General features: G+C 44.4%; 1 protein-coding gene and 1 long non-coding RNA gene across 5 annotated transcripts in view; one reads left to right on the top strand and one right to left on the bottom strand.

The window, feature by feature from the left end:
• Window positions 1-1872: 1872 nt before the first annotated feature.
• LOC121232702 lies at window positions 1873-7302 on the bottom strand. The gene is made up of 2 exons (XR_005931629.1): window positions 3032-7302; window positions 1873-1952 (listed from the first exon to the last, which is right to left on the bottom strand). It is a non-coding gene; the product is annotated as an uncharacterized LOC121232702 (long non-coding RNA).
• A 1364-nt stretch (window positions 7303-8666) lies between these two features.
• Window positions 8667-21618, top strand: part of TLE4 (TLE family member 4, transcriptional corepressor) — a 100304-nt gene continuing 87352 nt past the window's right edge. For 3 of the 4 annotated variants that reach the window (XM_030004660.2, XM_030004658.2, XM_030004657.2), the window contains exons 1-4: window positions 8669-9623; window positions 10100-10197; window positions 11332-11395; window positions 12779-12823. In XM_030004660.2, the coding sequence (XP_029860520.1) occupies window positions 9579-9623; window positions 10100-10197; window positions 11332-11395; window positions 12779-12823 (252 nt within the window). In that variant the 5' untranslated portion in view covers window positions 8669-9578. Of the gene's footprint in view, window positions 9624-10099; window positions 10198-11331; window positions 11396-12778; window positions 12824-21618 lie in introns of all 4 variants that reach the window. The other variant, XM_030004659.2, reaches the window with a different exon arrangement.

Below are 21618 nucleotides of genomic sequence, written 5' to 3'. Positions count from 1 at the left end.
ATATGTTTGGTAAAGGCAATAGTAAAAGGTTGGAGTAGAAAAGAGGTACAGCACATTTTAACAAAAATATCCATGAAATTTGGTAGGTAGAAAGCTTTTATAAACTCCGGTTTCTGCGAGGTTACTGTATTAGAAGTCTCAAAGCTTCCTCCAGTTAAGGTTATTTTATTGTTTGTATTAGCACATATGCCTTAACAATGCAAAGAGCATTTCCCACAGATCGGCTAATAAGATGCAGCACAAAGAAAGGGCCAATGAATCTGTTTGTTACAGTCTACTTAGTGAAGCTATGACTACAATACTCCAGTGCTGAAGTCAGTGAAAAGACACCAGCACAACGCAATCCAAGGAAAATGCAAGCTGATACAGCACAAAAGATTCTTTGTTTAAGAGCAGCAGAAATTTCCAGCAACTATCTGTACAAAAATGCATGATAGAAGAGAATGTAATTAAATAACAAAACAGACCCAAACTAAAAGAGAATCATTATAAACCAGGACAAGGACACTTTGTTTTTAAGTGCACACAATGAATTTTAAAGATCTTTCTTCAGAAGGGGCAATAAAGTATTATGGAGGAGTGACACATTTGATGGATGGGTGGGTTCTGAAAAACCACATTATCAATTACTTTTTCGTATTTGGCTCTGGTCCAGTAATTTTTATTTGAACAGGCCACATGCTAGCATGGTTTTGATTGCAGGAAGTGACTGACTGTTGTTAGAGAGGGTACTATTCATTTGCTATCTTCAGCTTTACTATATCCCTCCTTTTTCTGATACAGACTCTGTTATGGCAGGCACTGTTTCAATACTTAGAAGTAGTAAAAAAAAAAAAAAGGAAAAAACAAAGTCTGTTTAGTAAATTACTCCCTGTTTTGTTTTCAGCCAGCTCACATCAAGTTCAACCCAAAATATCTTGCAGGTTGTTCAGAAAAGAAGTGATTTGATTGCCCCTAAAGTTTGTTTCCGAATCAGTTTGACCCTGTGGGTTGTATCCTTTCTCTCTTTTATACCAGTGTTCATCCAAAGCAGTGCCATTAAACCCAATGAAGTCACTTGAGCTACAAGAAATTAGGGAGTAAATCCCCATTTGCTGTTTTCTTAAGTAAATTTTACAGAGGTTTGTGAGATTGCGTCATCAAAAGGATTAGTTATCAGGAAAAAAACATCACTGTTTACCTTTGAGACAGGTATGGGTTAAAGGACTGGCTGATACCTGGAGTACCTGGAGTAAGAATCACTGCATGTATACCCATTTACACAGATAGAAACAGTCCTTCAAATAACAATCATTTCCCCTTTACTTTCTTTAACTGTGGATTTTGAAGGTCCATGCGCCAGCACCCAGTGAAGAGAACTGCATTTCTTTACACTCAGTTTTCACTGAGACCAGACTGTGACCCCTACTATATAAATCATACCTAGAACATAGGACAGAGTCTCACCACTTCCAGAATCCATTTTGCTCCACACCAGGAGACTGATGGCAGCTCTCCATCCCATGGAAGATACTCTGGACTCCCCATTGGGCTCCTCTCTGGTATTGGGGACAGGAAACAAAAATGTGTCAAGGACAGGAAAGGCAAGGCTGCGACTTGACGATGTAATTCATGCTAGGAGAGCATGAACTCTCAGCTCTCCAGACACAGGTGAACAGGGATAACAGAAAGGTAACTTCACATGCCACTTTGACATAATCTGATGACTTGGCAGTATTTTTCACATCACCCCAAAATATGCATATAATCCACAAAAGCCTAATGTTGACCATTTTCTGAAGAAAGGATTGCTGACTCCATGGATATGTCCATGTCCATGTATAGGGTCACTGTACGTTAATCCATTAAACACACAAACAGAAGCAGAATGCATTCAGTGGTTCTCAAAATCCATTTACTGTTTAAAAGTTTCAATGCTGGAATACAGTAAAAGTTCAAAACTGCCCAGACTCCTGTAAGACAGCAGGAAGTTTACACTGCAACTAATAAATTTACTTGAAGCACATCGTCTCAACCATTTCTATTGTGAATAATAACCATAGAGGAATTATTCTTCCCATTCTTTAGGAAGGAAAAGTGTATTTAGATAAAAACCCTGGTTGTTCATCAGATGAAAACACACTGCCATCAAATTAGAGTCTTCCATTGTTTTAGAAGAATAAATATATATACAGCAGCTATTTGTTGAAAACAGTCTCTGCTAAAACACTTTAATGTTTTTACCTAGTAATTCCATAGCTACTAAAAGAGGTGTGTACATCTTACTCATAAGTGTTGCTCCTAGGAGAGGTGTAAAGAAAATAAAACTGTTTCACAATACACAGTATCTAAACTTCTGATTCCCTGTGCTTGCTGAGTCTGCAGTACAATGACAGCATGCAAGTCAACTTCAACATATAATTGAAGATTAAAAGAGAAATGGTGCCTTCACCCTTTCAGAGCAACCAGGAAATTTGCAGTATATGATGCGAAAAAGAGAAGTTTGAAATCTTATTTACACTCTGAAAATAAGTTAAAAATCTTTTTTGAGTTTTTGCCCTAGTTAATATTTTTGTGCTGCTCAGTTTACTCACTTTTGCCAATGTACAGAAACATTAATAAGGTCAATATAAAGAACATTAAACTAAAGATATATTACACTCAGTTTAAATTATTCTTCTTTCTTTTGGCCTCTAAGCCTTCAGTACAGCTTTCCTCATCCTACTTAATGCACTTTGAACTTGCAAAATTAAATTGGTTTATATAGCTTTCTTGCATGACAAAATATAAATCATTTGACAATGTTAATTTCCAAACAGTGATACTTTCTCTTTTATCAAAATTACATGACTTAAAACCCCTTTTCAACTTAACATTTCCTTTTGAAAAGCTAAAGTTTTGAAAAATGTGGAATAGTATTTATTGCACCTAAGAAATCCTGAGTCAAAGACTTAACTCAAAGAATTGGATATATTTAGTAATTAATATGTGCCAGAGGCTAAATAGTGACTTTCATTAATGGTGTTGCAAGGGCTGGGAGAACTTTCGTTACCTTCAGGGGCATGGACTGCATCCTGGGTAGCAAGAAGGCATGCTAAATCCATTCTCCTTATCTTCTAATATTGCCAGCAGACTCCTAACATTGCAGTAAGCACTGAAACCTGGTTAGAGAAGTTGAAAGCGGGGTGAAATGGTAAGCTGTGTGTTTTCATACGGTCATTGCTCCTGAGAGGGAAATCCTTGTTCTTCTTGCACTGGGGGTAAACGCAAGGGAGGCTGTGTCGTGTGAGCGGGTGAATTCTTCCTCGTTATATCAGCACTTAGATGAGCCCATACATTTTCTTGTGAAGCCATCTATTAATTTTTTGGAAGCTAAGAAAGCTTTGGAACCAATGCTGCAACTAAACTGGTGAACTTCAAGTTACTGAGTTTAACATGGTTCCTTACAAATAAAGTGCACTAAGAAATATTGTATTCTCATCAGGGGTATAACTTGTTATCTAGCTGCAAAGTGACTATAAGGTGTAATTGTGTGAAAATGCTTTGTTCAGGTCCAGCTTTGTCAGTTCAAGCTGTACTGCACTCATTCTGTGTTTATTGCAAGCTAGGACATTGCCACAAGATGTGGGATAAATAGCCTTATGGCTGCATCCATGTAGAGAATGTTGCAGGTGGGCCTCAAGACCAAGCCACTCCCTTGCAGAAAGTGAGGGGTGACTAGGTAGCACTCATATCTCAAACATGATAAAAAGGCATAAACGCAACTTAATGATGGCATAAGACTTTACGAGACTTCTCCGAGGGACTTGTGTTTTCTTCCTGAAGAATTTGTCATGGGTTTGCCATGGAAAGAAATATTCCTTACTGCTAGTTCATAGATTTCAATGAGAAAGGGAGCATTGTCTAGGAAAAATTACTTTAATTTCAAATATCTGCCTAAGCCATTCTGCACTGCTTAAGTTTACAAATGCAGCTTCCAGTACATGATAGGCCCTAAACTGTTATCCTTCCTGCAGAAAAAAACTGTGGACTTTAACAGAAGTTTTCTTGCCACATCCCGAGCGAGTTTCTTATAAGAGGAATTGTGTCATTGCAAGAATTTTGCATGTAATGAATCAAGCGGAAATAAACCAAGTAAGACCATGAATCCAAAACACCAATACCTAGAAAATAATTAAATAAAATGGGACTTTGGCAATGTTAAAGAACGTAAAGACTTCATTGAAAAATAGTTTGGAACACACAAAACTCTTGTTTTGTGAGAGAGCTCCATATAAATCATTATCTTATACACAGCGTCATAAATTCTCTTAATGTGCTTACTAGTTACAACATATTCCTAAGGTCACTAATGACTAATTTAGAAAGTTGTAGGTAGGGAGTGTTTTAAAAACATACTGAGACAGGGTCACTTCATAGCACTTACAAAGCACAAGAACATAAACCATGTGTCATGCTGTTACATTCTCCTACCAGTAAAACCTGGCTTAACACCATAATTAAAAGTCTTAAGCAGAGAGAACTTGGTGCCAAGTCAACTGAAAAAAAAAAAATTCACTGAGTTTATCTTTTTGAAAGATAAGAAGAGCACTTGTTACATAGTGCACTTACATATGTGTACTGATGTAAGATTTACTCTGAGGCATTTTGAACCGATTGATTTATCAGTTTAACACCTTTATTTTTGTGAGCGTGTGCATGCGAGTACACAGTTGACAAAGCATGGTGACCTAGTAACTTCGTCCCAAAATAAACCGTAATAAGTTGCAGTGCTAGGAACAACTCTCTTGGTCTTCAGTTACAGTCATTCCAGACAGGAAATCTGTGGGGTTACATACAAAACGGCCTCAGGATTGGACCCCTTATTAAAGGTCCTCTGGCACAGACTCTAAAAGTGGGTTAGAAAATCTTAGCTGGAAAACACAGTTTCTTTTTCACCCATCCTGTACAATAAATATATAAGCATGCATTGTTCTGTTCATTTCAGACCTTAAACTTCAAATGTACTCAAAAGCAGAGTAGTTCTGAATTAATAGGACTGAAATAACAAGTTGCTTTTCTTGGCAACAGGAGTAAAAGAATGGACGGGATGTTTTGCAACCCCTGGCTCCTCTGTGATATTTTGTAAGGGTTCTTCTACACCAGTCAAAACTCAGCACACTAACTGTGCATATAAAACTGCCTAAATATTTCTTGCAGTCGATTCACTTATGAGAAATCTTTAGCAAGATGTGTAAAACATTTAAAAACTACCTTCTCCACTTGTTAGATAATAGTACAGGTTATATAACCTACCATAAAAGACTTTTCATAAAAGAAGGAAAAAACAAGGAACTTTAAATACAAAACAGCCTGTATTTAAAGACCCATCAAGGCTGTGTCAGAAGTGACACAAGATAAGAAAACAGAATGACATTGACATTCTGATCTTAATTCACATAATTTAAAAGTGGCAAGTTATAGTGCACTTTCTCTTAAACTTCTGGCTTTCATGGATCTTGCCAGAATGCCGCAAAACTGTGCAAAAATAAACAGCGATTAGTTACATAAAGAGTTAAGTATATAGATATATACATCTTGCTAAAGCTTACCAAACTAAACTCTGCCCTACTTCTAGCCACACAAACTCACTGAAGACTGATGGGCAAGCAAGAGTGAACAGTACAGAAGCTTCGATGAACGCCGCTGGTAAATTGCCCTCCAAAAGAAGAAGAGGGACTGCTTTGGCCAAAAAGCTGTACATGTTTGCCTTCTAAGGCGTTGAATACCTTTCCATTTGGAGCTCTGTACCTCATGCCAAACTCATGCAGGGAGACGAGGAACAACGAATCCTGCTATTATTTTCAGAATTCAACGTCTTCAGATATACTGTTTATTTTACAACTGGACTCGTCCTTCTCCAGGTTGCAGATTTGATGGTAAAATCTGCTGAGCTCACCCATCACGTTTCCAGAGATGCCTGTGGCTCTGCAGAGTGAGTTGTTCTGTTCTCTTCTTGCACAGCTTTCAAGCACTTGGGTGACAGGCATTTAAGGATTTGCAGATTTGACAGCCATACGTCTGAATGTCAAGACTTGACCCTGGCACAGGGTGAATGTCCTCTATTTCAGAGGAGTTGGAAGCACTCTGCCGCCTAGTGAAGTGTACTCATGACGAATCTTTTAAAACCATTTTTGGTGCTGGAAGATTTAGACACATGAGAAGCAGTGTTTTCGTAATTAGGCAGGTGTTTTATCTCCAAATCTTTAAACAATATTTAGAGGTCTAAATCCCACTGGAACACTGATTATGAACCTGGTAAATATGAAAATTCCAGCAGAAAAGAAATATGCAAGTCGGCTGAAGGCCGAGTATTGCAATACCTAACATGTAGACATTTTTGGTGGTATAAAAAGAGAAGGTGAGAGGGACATGTTTTCGACCATTTCCCAGCGGACCACCTGCCATTTTAGGCAAAAGATTGCTTCAAAAGGATTCAGAATCAGTTGCCACAAACTGCTCCAGGTGATAGCAGTTACAGCACTCACCATGGAGGAAGCAGATTGTGGTTACAAACTCTACTTCAGAAAGAGCAGGAATTTCCATCCCATGCCTCCTGCAGCTCTGAGCCCCAGGCAGTGGTGGAAGATGGATGCCATGACTACCTTCATCAGCACCACTCTGCTTCAGACTCCTGAGCTCCTGACTACTGGACCAGTCCTCGGAGGTCATGTCAGCAATGCAAAACCTGGGTGGCACGTCCCACCAAGGCCTCAAGGTGCCCAGCGACTGCAGGCCTTAGCCAGAAGAGATCTGTGGGCAGTAAAGACAACTTATGACCAAAAATCTAAGTATATGTTAATTTAGCTACCATTGTTAGGGCAGTAATTGCCGAGTGCAAGTTTTGAGACTATAGATTTGGAATACAGGCATCAAAAATGACGTGACTAAACTGCATCTGTTTTGCATGCAGGTTTAAACTGCAACTCATCAGAAATACAAACTGCTGGAAGGCACATCTGAGCATGACAGGCACAGCCAGAAAAAAAAAAACCAACCCCAAAAAACAGTCTGAGCCTATCCTTCACATGTGCATCGCCGAAAGGCATTGTCTGCAGAGAGGCTCGGCAGAAAAAACTGTTCCGGGGTCTTTTTCGGACACAGCACCACTAGGTGCAGGACTGGGTTTTAGGGGGAAATCAGGCCTTCACGTTACAGCTTGCCAGCGGCAGCAGAGCGCGCAGGCCGGGGAAGGCTCTTTCTGGAGCCTGCTCCCCAGCCCGCAGACTACAGCTGCTGCCGAGGCGCGGACGTAGCTACCGGTGCCTCCCTCTCCGCGGGTGATTTCCAGGCGCGTTTAGCGCACCTTCAGAGAGCGGGCCCTTGGGACCCGGCCCCGCCCTCCTCCCGCCGCACCCGGGCAGAAAACGCCCGCTCCCACCCTCCCCAGCACATCATTTCGGGGGGGGGGGAGGGGGGGGCAAGCCTTTCGGCCTCGCTCCCTGTCACTGCGGCCCCTCCCCAGGGTGAAGATCGACCCCCTTGAGTAAAGCCAGCTGGAGAAGGGAAAAAAAAAAAAAAGCAAGCCTGAAATCACGCCGCATTCAGCGACCGTTAACACGGCACGGGCCGCGGGGCCCAGCGGCACCGGGCGCGGCGAAGGAGTTCCAACGGCCGGGGGCTGCCCCGCCGGCACCCGCCTCGGCCTCGGCGCCTTCCGGGCGTACGTGCTTTAAAACGGGCCGCTGCGAAGGGAGGCCTGCCCCGGCACCGGGCAGCCTGGCGAGGCGAGGCGAGGGCAGGAGGGCGCCCGCCCCCGCCAGCCGCGGTAGGGCGACGCGGGGGCAGCTCCCCCCGCCTGCCCCCGGCGGCAGCGCCGCTCCTTCCGACGAGACCCGCGACGGGCCGGCGAAACGCGAGCCCGGGGCCGGCGGCCCGCCCGCCCGCGGGGATAGCGGCACGCCGCGCCTGTCTCTTTAAGGAGACGCTGCCCCCCAATTAGCGCGCGTCCCCGGCGGCGCGGGCGGCCGGCCGGCGGTGGCCGCGGGCGGGGCGGGGGGCGGGCGCCCCCCGCCGCCCCCCTCCCCCGCCGCGCCACCGCCCCGCGCGGAGGGGGCGGCGGGAGCAGCGGCGGCGGCGGCGGCAGCGACAGCCGACACCGGCCCACGTTACTTTGATTGACGGCTGAACAAATGTTTCCCCTGTTCGAACGCCGGCGCCGCGGAACGGCAGCGATCTCGAGGCTCCACCTCGGGCGGCGGGCAAACAGGAGCGGAGAGGCGGGGGGAGCCGCCTGATTGGCTGCGGGCCCGCGCGGCGTCAGGCCCCCACGTGGGGCCTGAGCCCGGGGCCGCCCCACCTGCTGCCTCCTTCCTCGGGCCCGTATGCCCATTTGTCAGCGGCGAAATGATGGGCATTAATACAGAACGGCGATTAATGTGCGGCTGCCGCCGATTGGTCGGCGGCGACGCCCTTCATGGGCGGAGCCGCGCGCGGGTGGGGGTGTGGGCGGCGCCGCTGTGCCCGACGGGAAGATGAGATCCTGACGCGGCGGCGCGCGGCCAGGGCGGGGAGAGGGGGCGCCGGGAGGACTGCGACTCCCAGGGTGCCCCGCGGGCGGCGGCCTTCCGGCTCTTGTGAATATGTATCAGCATGTTAATGACGAGCCGCTGCTAAATTTGGTCAAAGGAGTCACCTCGCCAGAGCGTGCTGTGGGGAGCGGCGCGGAGCGGCGGCGGCGGGCTGGGCCGGGCAGGGCAGGGCTGGGCTGGGCCGGGCCGGGCACGGGGCTCCGCTCCGCGCGGTGCCGCCGCGCTGCTGCTGCTGCTGCCGCCGCCGCCGCCACTTCCCGGAGTTTGGAAAGACGAGGAGGGAAAAAAGAGCGAGAAAAAAAAAAAAGACATAAATAAAGCAGCGCGGACCGTATCTTCTTTTGCATCTTTCTCGCTCTCTTTTTTTTTTTTTAATCAAAAAAACCCCAACCAACCCAAAACAACCGAAAAGAACGAAAAAAGAGCGGCCAAGCAGGACGAGCGCGGGAGATGCGGTCCGGCCGGTAGGAGCGAGGACCGACCCGCCACACAAAAGGGCACCGCACCTCCGCGGCGGCGGCAGCGCCGCCCGCCCGCCCTCCCCGCCGGGGCGCCCGGCTCCGCGCCCCGCTCCGCTCGGTGCCGGCAGAGCCGCCGGCAGCAGTAAAAGTTTGCAGAAGGGGAGAGAACTGCTGGCGGGGAATCTCTGGCGGAGCGCGCACCGGCGCCGGCGGAGGGGCTTTCCCCGCCCTCCGCCTCCTCCGCCTCCTCCCTCCTCCTCCTCCTCCTCTTTCATCGCCCGCCGCCGCACGGGGCTCGTCGCCCGCCGGAGCCCGCGCAGCGGCGGCGGCGCTCGGGAGAGCCGGTCGGCATCGCCCGCTGACTCGCCCCCGGGGGATGTGGCAGCGGCCCCCGCGCGCCGCGGACGCCGCCGCCGCCGTCGCCGCCGCGCCTCGCTGCTGCCGGCGGTGCCCCGCCAGCCCCGGGGCGGCGGGGCCGGGGCGTCCCTGCCCGCCGTCGCCGCCGCCGCGCCTGCAGCGCTGATCTCCGCCGCTCCGGCCGCCAGCGCCCCCCCCCGAAGCGGCGTGAATGATCCGCGACCTGAGCAAGATGTACCCGCAGACCCGGCACCCGGTGAGTGGCGGCGGTGGCCCCGCGGGCAGCGCTCCGGCGCGGGCACCGCGGAGTTGTAGCCATTTTCTTATTGTTGTCCGCCGCGCCGCCGCCGCCGCCCCGGGCCGGGGTTGGCTCCTCCGAGTGCCAACAGAAAGGTGAGAGGATAAGTGTGACGGGAGAGGCGGTCCCGGCACCCGTCCCGCGTCCCGCGGCTACGGCCGGCGCGGGGTGGGGGGGGGGGGGGGGGGTCCGAGCGGTCGACGCCTCCCCCCGCGGCGGCTCCGCACCGTCGGCGGCCCCGTCGGGGCAGGAGCCCGGGGCGCTTCGGGCATCGCGCCGCCGCTGCCCCCCGGGCGGGCGGGGGTCCGGGGGGGGCTGCGCCTCCGCGGAGCCCGGGTGCGAGGGCGGCGGCCGGGCGGGGGGAGCCGCGGGCGGGCGGGCGGGCGGGAGGGCGAGAGGGGGCGATTGAAAGACCCGCTGTTGCTTGCTTGCAGGCTCCTCACCAGCCAGCGCAGCCCTTTAAATTCACCATTTCCGAGTCCTGCGATCGGATTAAGGAGGAGTTTCAGTTTTTGCAGGCTCAGTACCACAGGTAACGCTGCCTACTTTGCCCGAGCCCCGCGCGGGCTCGCCTCTCGCCGCTTTCCGCCGCCGCTGCCCGGGGGGGACGGGGGGACGGCGGGGACCCCGCGGCGGAGCCCGGGCGCGGGGCGGACCCCACCCCCGCCGGGCGCTCCTCCGCATCCCGCCGCCGGTGCCGGCCCTCGGGGCGGGGGACTCTCGGGGGCCCCGAGCCGAAGGGTGCGAGCGGATTTTCTTGTTTTCCCCACGCTCCGGTCTGTGTTCTTTTTGGTTTTTCCTCTGGGGGGGGGGGGGGGGGGGGTGGGGGTGGATGGCAAAATGTGTGGCTGGCTGGGCTCGTCCTCTGCTTTTCTTCAAAATGCCGCTCGGGACACGCATCTTGTCTTGGCTCGGCCCCCTCGCGCCTTTCATTGACATGTCAAGTGCTGATAACCTGGAAGTGAGGCGGCGAGCTATTTCATTATCCTTAGGTGGAAGAGCGCCGTGTCCTCAAAGTGACAAGTGACTTCTGGCAGGATTGCTTAGCGGGCTTGTGAAAACAAACAGAAAAAAACAGCGGAGGTGTTCATGTTTACCACCCTGTTCCGTAAATTACCTGCAGTTTTCTTGCAGTTCTGTCATCGGTAACAGCAAAAAAAACCCCCGAAAAACCACCACAAACCCCAAACAAAAAAACCCTAAACAAAACAAAAAAACCAGCAACTTTTTGCTCCTTGAAGTGGGGATACATGTTTAATTCCTCTCTGGGTTGAGTGAAAGCAAGAGGTGTTTCTAAAACTCTTCTAAATAAAAACACCAAAACCCGAATTGCGGATTTGTAAGTGGCTTCTCAAACTTAAGTATTGTAGGTGTGAGCCCCTGTGTGTTTCTTCTGTGAACCAGTGTTGGGGTTTTTTTTTGGTCAGAGAAAAACACTCTCCCTGTGCCCTGTATGCAGTTCGCTTAGGAGATGAGGATGTTGCACAGTATCTCTTGAAAGAGGAAAAGTACAAACCCCACCCTGAACTCTCAAGCAAGAGCTGGAATGCACATTTCTGTTTGTGTGTTGGAGAAATGCTTGAAAAGGGGAGTAACCTGTGCTTGGAAGAATGTCAGTTTTGTGTTATGAAGTACCCATGCTTTTTCCTTTTCATGTCTTGAACAGTTTAAAGCTAGAATGTGAAAAACTGGCCAGTGAGAAGACAGAGATGCAGCGACATTATGTCATGGTAAGCAAGCTGCATAACAAATTCAAAATGTCTATTAGCTTGGTATACTGAGACCGAAATACATTCGGATTGCTGGAGGCGAACAGAAAGATTATACTAGCGCTGCTGTTGTTGAGGTTGCGTCAGTGCTTCCATTATAAATCCTTAGGTTCAGGGGTTTATAACTTGTTTGCAGCAGTTAGTTTCCGTGCGAAACCTGCTTTTTAACCTTTTAAGCAATTGGGGATATTTCTTCCAAATGCTAGCAGATTACTTGTCAGCCCTTTAAAGCCGTGTACAACTTTAGTAGCGTACCTGGGAATGATGTTTTCACTTTTGCTGACTTTTCCCAATGATCGTATCTCCGTAAAACGATTCGGAATAATATTTTTTTCTGTGATGGGAGTAAGCCAAAATTGAACATGTACACATACAAACCCGAAGCCTACTTCCTAGAAGAACTGTTGCACCTGGGCAGCTGGTTCATTGTTTTGCTAAATTCAGAATGTCAGGGATCTCAGCTGTGAAAGCAATTTCTTCAGTGGTTGTGATCTGCCTGGTTAAATAACGTGCATAGGAAGACATCTCTAAATAAGTAATTGTGTGATGGATCATGATAACTCTAGAGGAGCTCTTGCTATCTGTTCTCTTGTACATCTATGGAGGATTAGCCGTTTTCCGTATGTATGTGACAAGTAACGCTCTTGTATTCACAAAAAGAGTAAATAACCTTGAAAAATTCTTAACCAAGAGCACAAGCAAATGTTAAGGCTCTCAGTTGTCGTTTTCACGCCTGATATGCCTAAGTCTTGGGGATTGTTTGGTACTAACATTGCACACTGAACTGAGTTTCCCACATCACTTGGGCACAACTGGGCATACTTAGGTTGGTGTAGCTGCTTTGGCTCTGAATTTCCGTGCTCTTTTGTTTTTTTGCATCCCTGCAATTTAATTGCAACTTTTTTTGTGTTTTTATTTTAAAATATTCAATAACCGGTCTGTTAGACATTGCTGATTTATATGTGTGTCTGGCTTCAAGCACTTTGGGTGGGTTTTTTGGCATCTTTTATGTGGGCTAAGGAATAAAATCTTGAGCATTTTCTGTGTGGCTTTTTTTCTGCTTCTGATCTTTAACTCCGGTTGTGATTACCTTTTGTGATTTTTTTATCATCTGTTTTTTTCCTTGTTTTGTGTCTGTTCTTTGTAAATTTGACATGAAGCAATGTAGATAAAAAAAAAAAAAAAGTTGCTGTGAAATGCTGTTTCAAATTCCAGGAGCTCTTCATGACCAATAAATGTTTTTAGATCTGTATGTCTTTGTACAGATGATGCTTGAGTCAAAGGAAATTTTGGAATAGTTTTCACAATTGCAAGGTCTAATAGACTAATTTTCTTCTTTTTTAGTATTATGAGATGTCCTATGGGCTGAATATAGAGATGCATAAACAGGTAGGTAGAGAATTTGTTCTGTGTAAGAATTCTCTGTGTAATATCTCCCATCAATCTTAAAGCAGATGTGTATTCTGTGTGACTTGTTTTAATTGCATGCTTGAGTGCATTGGAAATTTTTTTGTACTTAACCTGGCCTTGAAACTTCCATTTTGTGTATGGTATATGGGCTCTGCATAGGTTACAGTCTTGGCTACCGTTTGTGCATTATTTGGTTGACTTTCCACATGCAATCTCCGCACGTGCAAGTTGTCCTGTACTGCACGGGGAGGGTGTATGGGATGTAGGGATGGGTATGTGGGTTGTATCTTCAGATCTGTCTGACCTCGAACATTCAGGGTTTGCGTTTGGGATGATAGCTACATCACAAACACATATTGGGTGTTGAGGGATTTGTATTTGCGCGTGGAAAAGACTGTTCTCTTCGGTTAACCTGGGCTGATTTAAGCGGGAGCTACGAAAGCAATTGATGCACAGCCATGTTCCTTTTTCCCTCAGGCTGCTTACTTGGACCTTTGTCCAAACCCAGTGTCTTAGCATCTCAAATGAGAAAGAGTAAATAAGCTTTCTGCGAGGGTGTTAGCATGCTGGGTTTTGTGCCTTGAAGTCTAGCACTTAGGCCAAGATTAACAGGAGATTAGTCAGATGGAGCATGGTAGCGTAAATCAGAGTTTCTTATCCGGTGATGTGTGTTTTTAACCTTCTCTAGAGGAGAATGAATTAAACATCTGACCTCTTTTCCAGTGAGGGAACTTTTTATATGGTGGAGTTTAATACTGACAACTCATTTTAGCAAATGGTTGAGCAATTCGCCAGCGTTGCTGGGGAGTGTGAACAGCAGAAATAAAGAAATGGTTGGATGGGAGAAGGAAGACCATCTGAAAATTGGTTTGTACACATTTCTGTTCAAAGTTGGGGATTTGGAACTTCTCTGGGTTGTGGAAATAGGATTTCTTTATCTTACTGAGAGCAGACATACAAGTCAAATGTTTTTTCATGTTATTTATTATTTATTGTATTTTGTATTCCATTAGCATCCCCATGCCACAGTACTGATCAGGGCCATTTGCGCTAGATGACATACAAATACAAAGATGGTGGGATTTCCTGCCTCAAAGCGTTTTCCATCCGCAGCTCCAGATTTACGGGAGCTTGTACATACATGTTATTTTACAAACATACACATAGACCTGTGGAATTCAGATGTCCTCCTCACAGGTACCATGAAGACTCAACAAGGGCATTTAACAAACAGTTGAGAGGAAAAGTCTGTGATTGGAGCTGATCAGATTGTACATACGTGGTGACTCTCTGGACCTGATTCAGGTCGTGGGTGCTGGTGGAAAGACTGGTCACTGACTCTCAGAAGTGTTGGGTCTGTTCTCAAATGAATAGCCAGATTGTTCCAGATCCCATTGAAAAAAACCTAACCAACCCAACAAAAACAACCAAAAAAAAAAAACCCCAAACAAAAAAACCCCAATCAGTAAAGTAGTAGATACGGAAACAATTCACAAAGACCAGAGCCCTTACAGGCCACCTACGTAGCAAATTCTTACAGGCGTTTGAAAGCAAGCATTGCAGTCAGACTGGTTTATATTTCTGGGTACCCTGTTTTTACAGCGGTTAGTTCTATGTAGACTTACACTGCACAAAATTCTGTGGGACAAAATCATCTTGCAAGTGCAGTGTGTAATTGTTTTAAGCGGGGGAAAAAAACGCACAGCGAAAGTCGTTTTGATTTCTAACAGCTTTACTTCAGTGTACAGTTGTGATGGAGTCGTCAGTGATATTCTGGAGAAATTAAATACTTAGTTACAACTAAGTGTGGGGATTACAAAGGAGTGGGTTTTAATTAAACACCTTTTTATCCATTGCTGTTCAGTCTGTTCAAATTAGTAGTTTAAGTATCGTACTCTCATGCAAAACACTTAAATATTTTGTCAGATGTTGATTCACGTGAGCTGTGGCTAAGAAACTTATTCGCTATCATTCTTAAATCTGGTATCAATTTCATATCTCTCATGTCTCCCCTGCTATGGCCACAGTGTTGGGGTTTTTTTTTCTTCCCTTTCTCCTCTTGCTTCAGCAACTGCAAAATATTTCCCATCTTGCTTTATGATCCCAGTGTTAGGGTCCAATTTGGTATATTGTATAGATAGTGTTGATTGCTCCATTTGATGTGCGCAAAGCTTTTTTAGTCTTCCACCTTAAATTCCATTCTCTTCCTCGCCCATTTTTGAATTTTACTCGGCTGAAATTGAGCGATTCACCGTTTTGTTTTTTCTCCCCCCCTCCCCTCCCCAGCTTTCTAAATTCAATCATATCAAAAATCCTGAGGGCAGTTTATCACATTATGAAATACAGACAGCCCTGCAAACCACCTACTTATTATATTTTCTTTCTTTTTTTCACTTTAGCACAGAGGCATATCTGTCTTTATTTGTTTTTCTGGGCAGACAGCCTTGGTTCCTCTCAGGTTCTTTTCCAGATGTACTCGCTGGATGCCCTTGTAATGGACAGCAGGCAATAATGCAGTGAAGTTGCCCTTCGGCGTAATTGGGCCTAGTTCTCAAGATCAGGTTAGGCTTATTCACTTATTAGATTTGCGTCTCAAAGGGTTCAGGAGCAGGACTCCCTGGAGTCCTTGGAAGTACCCTAGTAATTGGTGGCCCTGATATTTGAAACCTTTGTGTATTTTTCTGTTAAAGCTTCTGTTCTTCTTGGCTGCTCCCAGCCACAGAGTATTTATTTTTAGAGAAATTTTTCACTGGAACAGAAAATGATGGCTGTGATGGAGTCATGACTCTGTGACTTAGCAAATTGATAAAAGGATAAACGTGCAGACAGCAGCAGTAGTGAGTGTGCCTCTGTGTCGGGGGCGGGGGGGGGGGAGAGGAGGGAAGAGCATCTCTTTTCCCACCCCTCGTGTGATGCTCATCATCAGTCATCCTGTGTTGATTTTGATAGAAGACTATTAAAGTGAAACCTATGGGGAATTTGTCATTCTGAAAGGAAAGCTAATGTAATTAGTACCAATTAAAGTACATTTAGTAAATTGGATTTAATCTTAATTAAGCCTGCATAATGTTGCCAATTTTTAACAATTATGTTTGAGAACATAATTAATTTAAATTTTGGTAACTGAGTAAATAGCATTAGACTGGTAGAATTAGTCATTTGTATTTTTTTTTTTTAAAGACAAGTGTGGGGTATGTTGTGACATGTGGTGTTATAGCCTAAAATACTAAGCTAATTTTTGATATTCTGTACGAGGATCAATAGAGCTTCAAAGTAGACACATTCTGAAAAAAAAGGCATTGAGTTGGGGGGTTTGTGGGTCACAGTATGAACATATACTTCCCTATTGTTTAGAATTTCAATATTAGCATAATTATGAATGTTTGAGTGTGGTCTGAAGATGCCCATTTCTTACTAAGTTGCTTTTTTAATATTTTTTTTGTAGAGGCTCAGCCGATAGTTCCTGAATGAATAGTTGATGTGCTGCTCTGTGTTTCTAACATACTGTTGCTACATGGTGGTGGTCATTTGGTTTAATTTCTGAAATTAGGCTGTTTTAATGTTATGGTAAACAGTTTATTTAAATTGCTGTAATCAAACATGCTTGCTGAAGGTTTTAATTCAGAATTGTAATTATCACTTAAAATAAGTGTCTGTATTTGGCTACAGACAACAGATATTTGTGAATGGGACTGATGGAAAGCATAAACAGGATACAGCATTCACTTTTAACTTTGATTGTGTTTTTTGGAGGTGGCAATACGTAAATTCTGAGTCACGCTTTTTGGTCAGACCTCCATCTCTGAACTAATTCACATGCTAGAATGTTGGATTTCAGCATTTTTGAAGGAAAATTCAGGTCTTTTCAGAAGCTGGGTATTAAAAAATAAATGAAATGACTTTTTAAGATCACAGTAAAAAAAAAATAAAATTCAGTCCAATCCATGTAAATTTTATTACAAGACTTGGGCAACAACCATTTGAGTGCTGCTAAAATATTAATTGGATAGAAATGAAAGGGCTCTGCTAGCTGATAGGATATCATAATCATAGCTGCAGTAGTCGATGGTAAATGATGATAAATGGCATTAGGAACCTTTTAGCAAACTGTAATAACTATGAGGAGGGAAGCAGTATGGATTTGCATTATATCTGATACCCTCTAGTACCAAGTGGATTGCCAATACTGCTTGTTTAGCATTTTCTAAGGGCAATAGGATATTGATTTCTGACTTACAAGGAACGGCTCTATTTTCACCATTGAAAAGTATTGCAGGTTGTTAAGAAGAAATTGACTTGAAGAGGCCTGACTGCTGCCCATCATGGAGCAAATAAAGCAAAACTGCCGAAGCATGGTGAAGCAGTGAGATGGGGCCCTCAGCAATTTGTTGCTATTAATTTACCATGCTCGACAGCAAATCAATCGGCATCTACTTCATCTGCTGGAGAAAATGCTGTCCAGGGCAGATAAAAGGCCCTGCGTGGTACAGGGAATAGACTGGATTGGCCAAATGGAGGCTGCAGTTAATGTGTAAATAAGTGAAATCAAGGCCACTGTTGCAGAGAAAGCTGTTTTTAATTAGGTTGGGGCTTTATAGTGAGCTATTTAAGAAGGTAGTATGGAGAGTAAGCGGAGATTTATTGCTGACTGAGTTAATATATAGGCTGTATGACATCCCAGCCTTGAGTCTGCTTGCTTCTTAAGCCTTAGTAAATTATTTTGGTAAAGGGGTAAAGATGGGAATCAATTTGTTTAATTTAGGGCAGAGTTTTGCCCGTTTTTCATCTTCATGGCCATAAACCGCATATATCACAGAGAAGTGGTTTGTATATGCGCTACCTGTGTAACGGAAAAACACTCTCTTTTTTCACTTTTTTTTTTTTTTTTTTGGCAGTGGTCTGGGCTTGGTGTGAATGTGTGTGCATGCATGTGTGCACTTTTTTTTTTTTTTAACACATGCAGTAGTTTTAACACATGAGTGTATATTGTCTTCCATTTGAGGAATCGCTAGAGAGCCAGCTAATATTATACCAGCTGAATTTGTTCTCCATTATAAACAGTAGGAAAGATTTAATAGAAATACAGGCAGTGGGTAGTCAGAACTGAACTGGAAAACTTCAAAACGAGAGAGATTAGAAGTGAAATTCTGAAGACTGCAGCTCACACAGGACTATTAAGGAGGAAGAGAAAAACAAGTGGGTTCTCCATCAAAGTCGCAAAATGTAAAAAATAGGCTGTCAAATCAGTTTGACAACTGAGGCTTGTTTGTCCCAGTTTTAGGTTATTTAGCCTCTGAAGCCAGCAGAAAAGCTTAGAAGCTTATGAAAAGTTAGAAAATGTATTATTTTGCAGTTAAATCAGAAACCTTTTACTTGGTAATAACTGCTAAGTTCTGAAACAAGATTCTGTGCTTTCTTTTCCTCATGATACAGATGTTAAACAGCCTTTCTGTGGAGAGGTCCTGTTAATTACTGGGAAGTTTGTTGTTACCACTTCTCCGTGAGTTACTGTTGAAATAACCTTTCCCCCTGCAATTGCAGAATAGTATGCATAAGGACAAGAACTTCCATTTCACCCTGGTTTTGCTGTTCATAAGCAAAGAAAAGTGTCATTTTCCCCCCACTTGTTTTGGCAATTCAGACAGATGCTTAAGACACAGGAAGTAGCACAAAACATGCTGAGCAAACTTTTAAATTAAGACATACGCTCTGTTTTACTGGCAAAAGGCTGTGCTCTACAGCGCTTAAACATAAAAGCATTTTTCTGTCTTTGAAATATGCTAATTGCCGTGATGCCGCCTCACTGACTATGTTAGTTTATGGGTCCACTTGTAATTACAGAGGGGGCCAGCGGTGACCCTGTGGTAAGGGTTGCCTAACACCTTACCCTATAAAAAAATGCTTGCAATTTTTTTTTTTTTTTTTTTTTTTTTTTTTTTTTTTGTAATGCAAGAAACTCTGGCACCTTTGCTGTTTGCAGTAAGGGACACCGTTCTGGTGAGAACACCCAGCCCCTTTTGGGCAGCTGAACAGTCAGAACTTGCTGCCCACCAGGAGAGGGAAGCTGTGTCACCATTTTGTATATAATAACTTTTGCAGCATTTCATGCGGTGAGATTTGCCTTCCTTTTGGGGCTAAAAAAGAAGTGCCGAGGTTGTTCAGCACATGAAAAACCATTAATTAGCAGATGGGCTGCAAAGTGAGGTATCAGGGTGCTGGGATGCCCAAGCTTTACAGCATTTGTGTAAGCTTGATCCTGCCCCATTGTGTATGTGCATCGTGGTGCAGGTTTTAGTTATATGCTCGCTGATCTCATTACCAGTTTTCCTAAAGGACCTCTTTGAGTGCACAAAATAGACATTAGGAAAGTGGAATTAAGGCTGCAGAGGCGATTGTAAATCTGGCTTGCAAATGTTTGGCTGCTTGGCTCGGCAACTGAAATAACTTTAAACATAAAGATTCAGGCATGTGAAATAATTGCCAGTGTAAGCTCCTTGAGGCAGGGTTTCTGATTTTGGTTTATGTTACAAAAAGTGAAGGGGGTGCTCATACAGGTCAGTCACAGCGTATACCATAGACTCAGTGCATTAAAGCCAGGAAACAGATTTTGTCACTCTTAACACCAAGGCTGTCAAACGTTGAGAGTTCAGAGTTATCAGTTGTCTTCCTTTATATTTTTTTTTTTTTAATGAGAAGATGTGATGTACTATTTGTGGACGTAATAAAGAACTGGGTTTATCACAGACGTGGGCCAGTTTGTGAACAGTGTGATTATAATTGTTACAGAAGTCACTTCTTTTGCTGTCTGCAGACTGAGCACATCTGTTGCCACTGACTTGCAGAAAACCTATTTAGCCACAAGGCACAGCGGGAGCAGAACAAAGATGATAATGTGAAACACAGGTTGTATAAACTGATACTTGCATTAACTAACAGATGACAATATACTTGAAGCCAAACCTATCTATACTCAAGAAATTCTATTCTAGGAAAGAAATTGAATTAACATTTAATCTTTATTTTAAAATACAAAAATATGAAGTGGTTTTAATAATACCTATTGTCTCTTTGTTTATCTGTGTATTTTTACAGGTTTTGTCTTGGTTCAAGATCATATTTTTACAGTTCCACTGGTACCTTGAAGTACTTCTGTAAATTTTTCCCCTTGATACTGTTTATCTTACTGGGGGCACAAACTCTGTAGTTCAGTGTAGGAGGAAGTGTTTTGGCACAATGTCAAAAGCAGGTGTCAATAGCTTTTTTTTTTTTTTAAATAATATTTTTAAAATATAACTGAATTATGTCACAAATAGCAACAGAACTCTAATTAGTGCTTTCTTGCCTGTGTGGATAGGATTTAGACATGAGGAATCATCTTCCCTAGCCCAAGACAGGTACGTAATGCTCTGGTATTGAACACTGTGGGGTTATGGCCAAGACGTTTAAATGTGCAAATGTCAGGCAAGTCAAAGTTATAGTCCCCACAGTAAACTTGAATTGGTCTCTTTATGGTTATGTATTTGTATGGTATGCTCTATTGCCAACTTCAAATGTTAAATCATGCCAGTCCCCAGAAAATTGTAAGATTGGCTTAAAATTAATCATGAGATAAAAATAATAAATTTGGGGTTCTTTTTATTTCCCTTCTAATTTTAAGCTGTCAAACTGCGCTTGGCTCATTCTTCTTAGTTTTTCGTCCAGTATTCTTCCATAATCATTTTTCTCAAGTAAGGAGTGAAACATCCCAAGATTCATGATAAAGTCAAGGGAGCCGAGTACGAGATAGAGCTGGCAACTTTTGTCATGATTTTGTATTCTCGGAAAATGTGTGAGGTGTACCCTCCTAAGAAAAAAATAATACCTAATTAAAAATATATACATATTCTTTTTGGAATTGTGTGTTACGTCTTTGTGGATTATATATCATAGCTTGTTAAGTTTTTGTGGATTATATATCATAAGATGGCACAGATATGCTGGTGGCAATTCCCCTTTCTGTGTTAGAAGGAGAGGGAACACAGGACATGGTTTTGAGTGGAGGTCTTCTAACTTGTCCTCTCTCTTTTGGTCTACTTAAGTGGTGTCTCTACAGGATCTTACACTGCCACAGGTTTCTGACATTTACTGGGTGAGATTCAACATCTTCAAAGGAGAAAAACCTTTCACTGTTATGTTTGGGATGTGGAACGTTGGCAATGAGAATGTGTGCTTTTGTTTTTTCTTGTGTTCACTTAAAAACCTCAGCAGAGCATCTCACAGTTGAGCAGAAGTCAAAATCTGTCCTCTTCATGCTATAAAGAATCTGCATAACAATAGGTCCTGCCACTAGATTTTGTTTGGCATGTGTCATGTCGAGTACTGTGTGCATGTTGTGTATGATCACTGAGAGCATTTCATTTTTAAAAAGGCTCCTTTTTCCTCCATCTTAAATACAATAAACTTCTCTTGTATTTACTCTGTCTGCTTATGTGCCTGGCTTCTCTTAGTGTCTCGGTTGTTTGGAGAATTTGCAAATGCGAAAACCCCCCTCTGAGCCTGTCCTGGCTTACGCCAGAGAGAAGTGATTGCCCTAGGACAGAGTAGCTGGTGATGGAGTAGCACTGTATGGAGGGCATGGTGCGGCTGCTGCTAAGGCATCACCGGGGTTTCAGTTACAGGCGTAGTCAGTGATGCAGATTTACTATGGCAGAAGAGCACATCGGAAAGCAAAGGGGCCCCTTTCCCCTTGTCTTTTCCGACTTTGAACCCCAAATCAACAAATCAAAACATAGGAG

Source organism: Aquila chrysaetos, chromosome Z (assembly GCF_900496995.4).
Source record: "Aquila chrysaetos chrysaetos chromosome Z, bAquChr1.4, whole genome shotgun sequence".
In the NCBI taxonomy this organism is placed as follows: domain Eukaryota; kingdom Metazoa; phylum Chordata; class Aves; order Accipitriformes; family Accipitridae; genus Aquila; species Aquila chrysaetos.
The sequence above is the reverse complement of the archived record's forward strand: the minus strand, read 5'-3'. Positions and strand labels throughout refer to the sequence as shown.